The 2431-nt window shown below is 41.3% G+C and overlaps 1 protein-coding gene across 1 annotated transcript; it reads right to left on the reverse strand.

Annotated features, from left to right (window-relative positions):
- Window positions 1–1087: 1087 nt before the first annotated feature.
- LOC308267653 (olfactory receptor OR51C1-like) lies at window positions 1088–2032 on the reverse strand (the record flags this gene model as incomplete). Its single annotated transcript, XM_080702502.1, has 1 exon — window positions 1088–2032. The coding sequence occupies one exon, from the start codon at window positions 2030–2032 to the stop codon at window positions 1088–1090; it is 945 nt and encodes a 314-aa protein (XP_080558628.1).
- Window positions 2033–2431: the final 399 nt, after the last annotated feature.

The raw sequence follows: 2431 nt of genomic DNA on the forward strand, positions 1-2431 counted from the left end.
ATGGACTGACTTTTATGTATATATGTAATCATAGATCAATAAGTATATTAGATAATACTATTGGCAGCAATGTAGTATTAAAATTCAGAGGGCAGGGATTCTCAGCTTGCCTGAGAAGTGGCTCTGCCATTTACTAGCTATTTAAGCAAGCTATTTAACATTTCAAGCCTCGACTTTCTCATTGGTAATAGAAGTGACCACTTTATAATATTGTTTTGGATATAATATATGTTAATTCATGTAGAAAACACCTAGAACCATAATCTGTCAAAGGAAATAATGATAAAAACCAGTTAAAATTCTTATTACAGTTAGAAAATATTACATATTTTTCATAAAAAAGTGACTTTTTCAAATGTGTTATTCTAACTGCTATGAAGTGGATGAGGAAAAGATAAACAGGAAAATAGGATATTGACAGGGATTGAAGGCAACTGCACTTTGGAACTAGCAGTGTTAAAGAACAGAAATTCTAGTCAAGGTGTTAGACTCTTTGTCTTTCCCTTTTGTTTTTTGTCTTTTTTTTTTTTGTACTGGGGATGGAACCCAGGTCATTCTACCTCCTGGCTACATCCCCAGCAATATTTTGATTTTTTGAAACAATCTTGCTAGGTTGGTAAGAGTCTCACTACTTGCTCAGGCTGTCCTCGAACCTGTAATCCTCCTCTCTCAGTCTTCAAGTACTGGAGTTTCAGGTGTGCACTACCACGCTCAGCTCATCTTTCCCACTTGTATGTCTCTGCCTCCTCATCTCTAAAATGGGAGGGTAAGAGAAGCTGATGTTTTAGATATATTCCAGCTTTAACATTTTTTTGTAGCATTGAGGATTGAACCCAGAGGCTGAATGGAGCTACATCCTCAGCCCGATTTTATTTCTCATTTGAAAATAGGGCCTTGATAAGTTGATGAGAGTCTCACTACTGGCTGAGGCTGTCCAAACATGTATCACCATGCCCGACACGGCTTTACCTTTAATGATTATATACTTGGCCTCAATAGGCACCAGGTTTTGTCTTGTTTTTCATTGATAGCACGACCAGATGTAGATTAGTTTGAAGAGACCATCTAGCACTAAAGTTTTATAATTTTATGTTTCTTTAGAATGAATAATTTTTATCACGGCTTTCCGTATCTGCTTGGTCTTCACACTGTAGATGATGGGGTTCATCACAGGAGGGATCAGCAGGTAGGTGTTAGCAATCATGGTATGTACATAGGGTGGGGCTCTTTTCCCAAATCTGTGCACAAAGGATAGACTTATCAATGGAATATAGAATATAGCCACAGCCCCAATATGGGAGACACACGTGCTGAAGGCTTTCTTCCTCTCGTCAGGGGAAGCAATGCTGAGGACAGTCCTAATGATCAAGACATAGGAAAGGAGGATGAGGATGGAGTCCACCCCAACAGTGGACACCATGGCAGTGAGCCCCACTGCGCTGTTGACCCTGGTGTCAGAGCAGGAGAGCTTCATCACATCAGGGTGGTAGCAGTAGGAGTGGTGAAGCTCGTGGTTGCCACAGAAGGACAGTCTTTTGAGAAGTGCCACCATTGGAGTCAACATTAGGGTCCCCCTGATGACAATTGCCACTCCGATTTTAGCTATTCTTTGGTCAGTTAAAATGGTGGCATACCTAAGGGGATTAGAGATGGCCACAAGCCGATCAAAAGCCATAGCCAGCAGCACTGAGGATTCTGTGACAGTGAAGAATTTAATGAAGAACATCTGTGACAAGCAGGCATTGAAGCTGATCTCCCTGGCATTGAACCAGAATATGCCCAGCATGGTGACCACGGTGGAGATGGACAGCCCGAGGTCAGTGGTGGACAGCATGGAGAGGAAGTAATACATGGGTTCATGGAGGCTGGGCTGCGTGATAATGACGAAGAGAATCAGGCTGTTCCCCGAGAGGGCCGTTGCATAGAGGAAGCAGAAGGGGATGGAGATCCAGGCGTGGAAGGCTTCCAGCCCGGGAACACCAGTTAGCAGGAAAATGATGGAAGAGGATGTGAGATTCTGGAAACTCGACATGCTGGATTTAAAGTACAGAACAAGTCTGAAATAAAAAAGCTCCATTTGCATGTGTGTATTTCAAGTACAAATCATTTTGGTCAGCAGAGTACTGAGCAAAGACGAACATCTATATATGAAAATACAAGTGTATTACTTAAGTTTATGTAAAACCTCTATGATTTCAAGTTCTATGGTAGATACCTTAAAAAAAAGCCTCAGCCCACAATTTTTTTTTAATCTGGGACCCTTTGCCATCAGCTATATTTATGCCTTGTGACCCTTTTTTTCCACTCCTCTAGCTGAGGACGACTGGACTAAGAATAGACACTATCCTGGGGCAATCATATTTCATCCTCCTTGAATTTTTTAATAAAGAGGTGACAGAATGATTTTTTTTGTGTAGTTGCAGAAGAAAAA

This window comes from Muscardinus avellanarius, assembly GCF_963383645.1.
Source record: "Muscardinus avellanarius genome assembly, chromosome: 1".
Classification (NCBI taxonomy): domain Eukaryota; kingdom Metazoa; phylum Chordata; class Mammalia; order Rodentia; family Gliridae; genus Muscardinus; species Muscardinus avellanarius.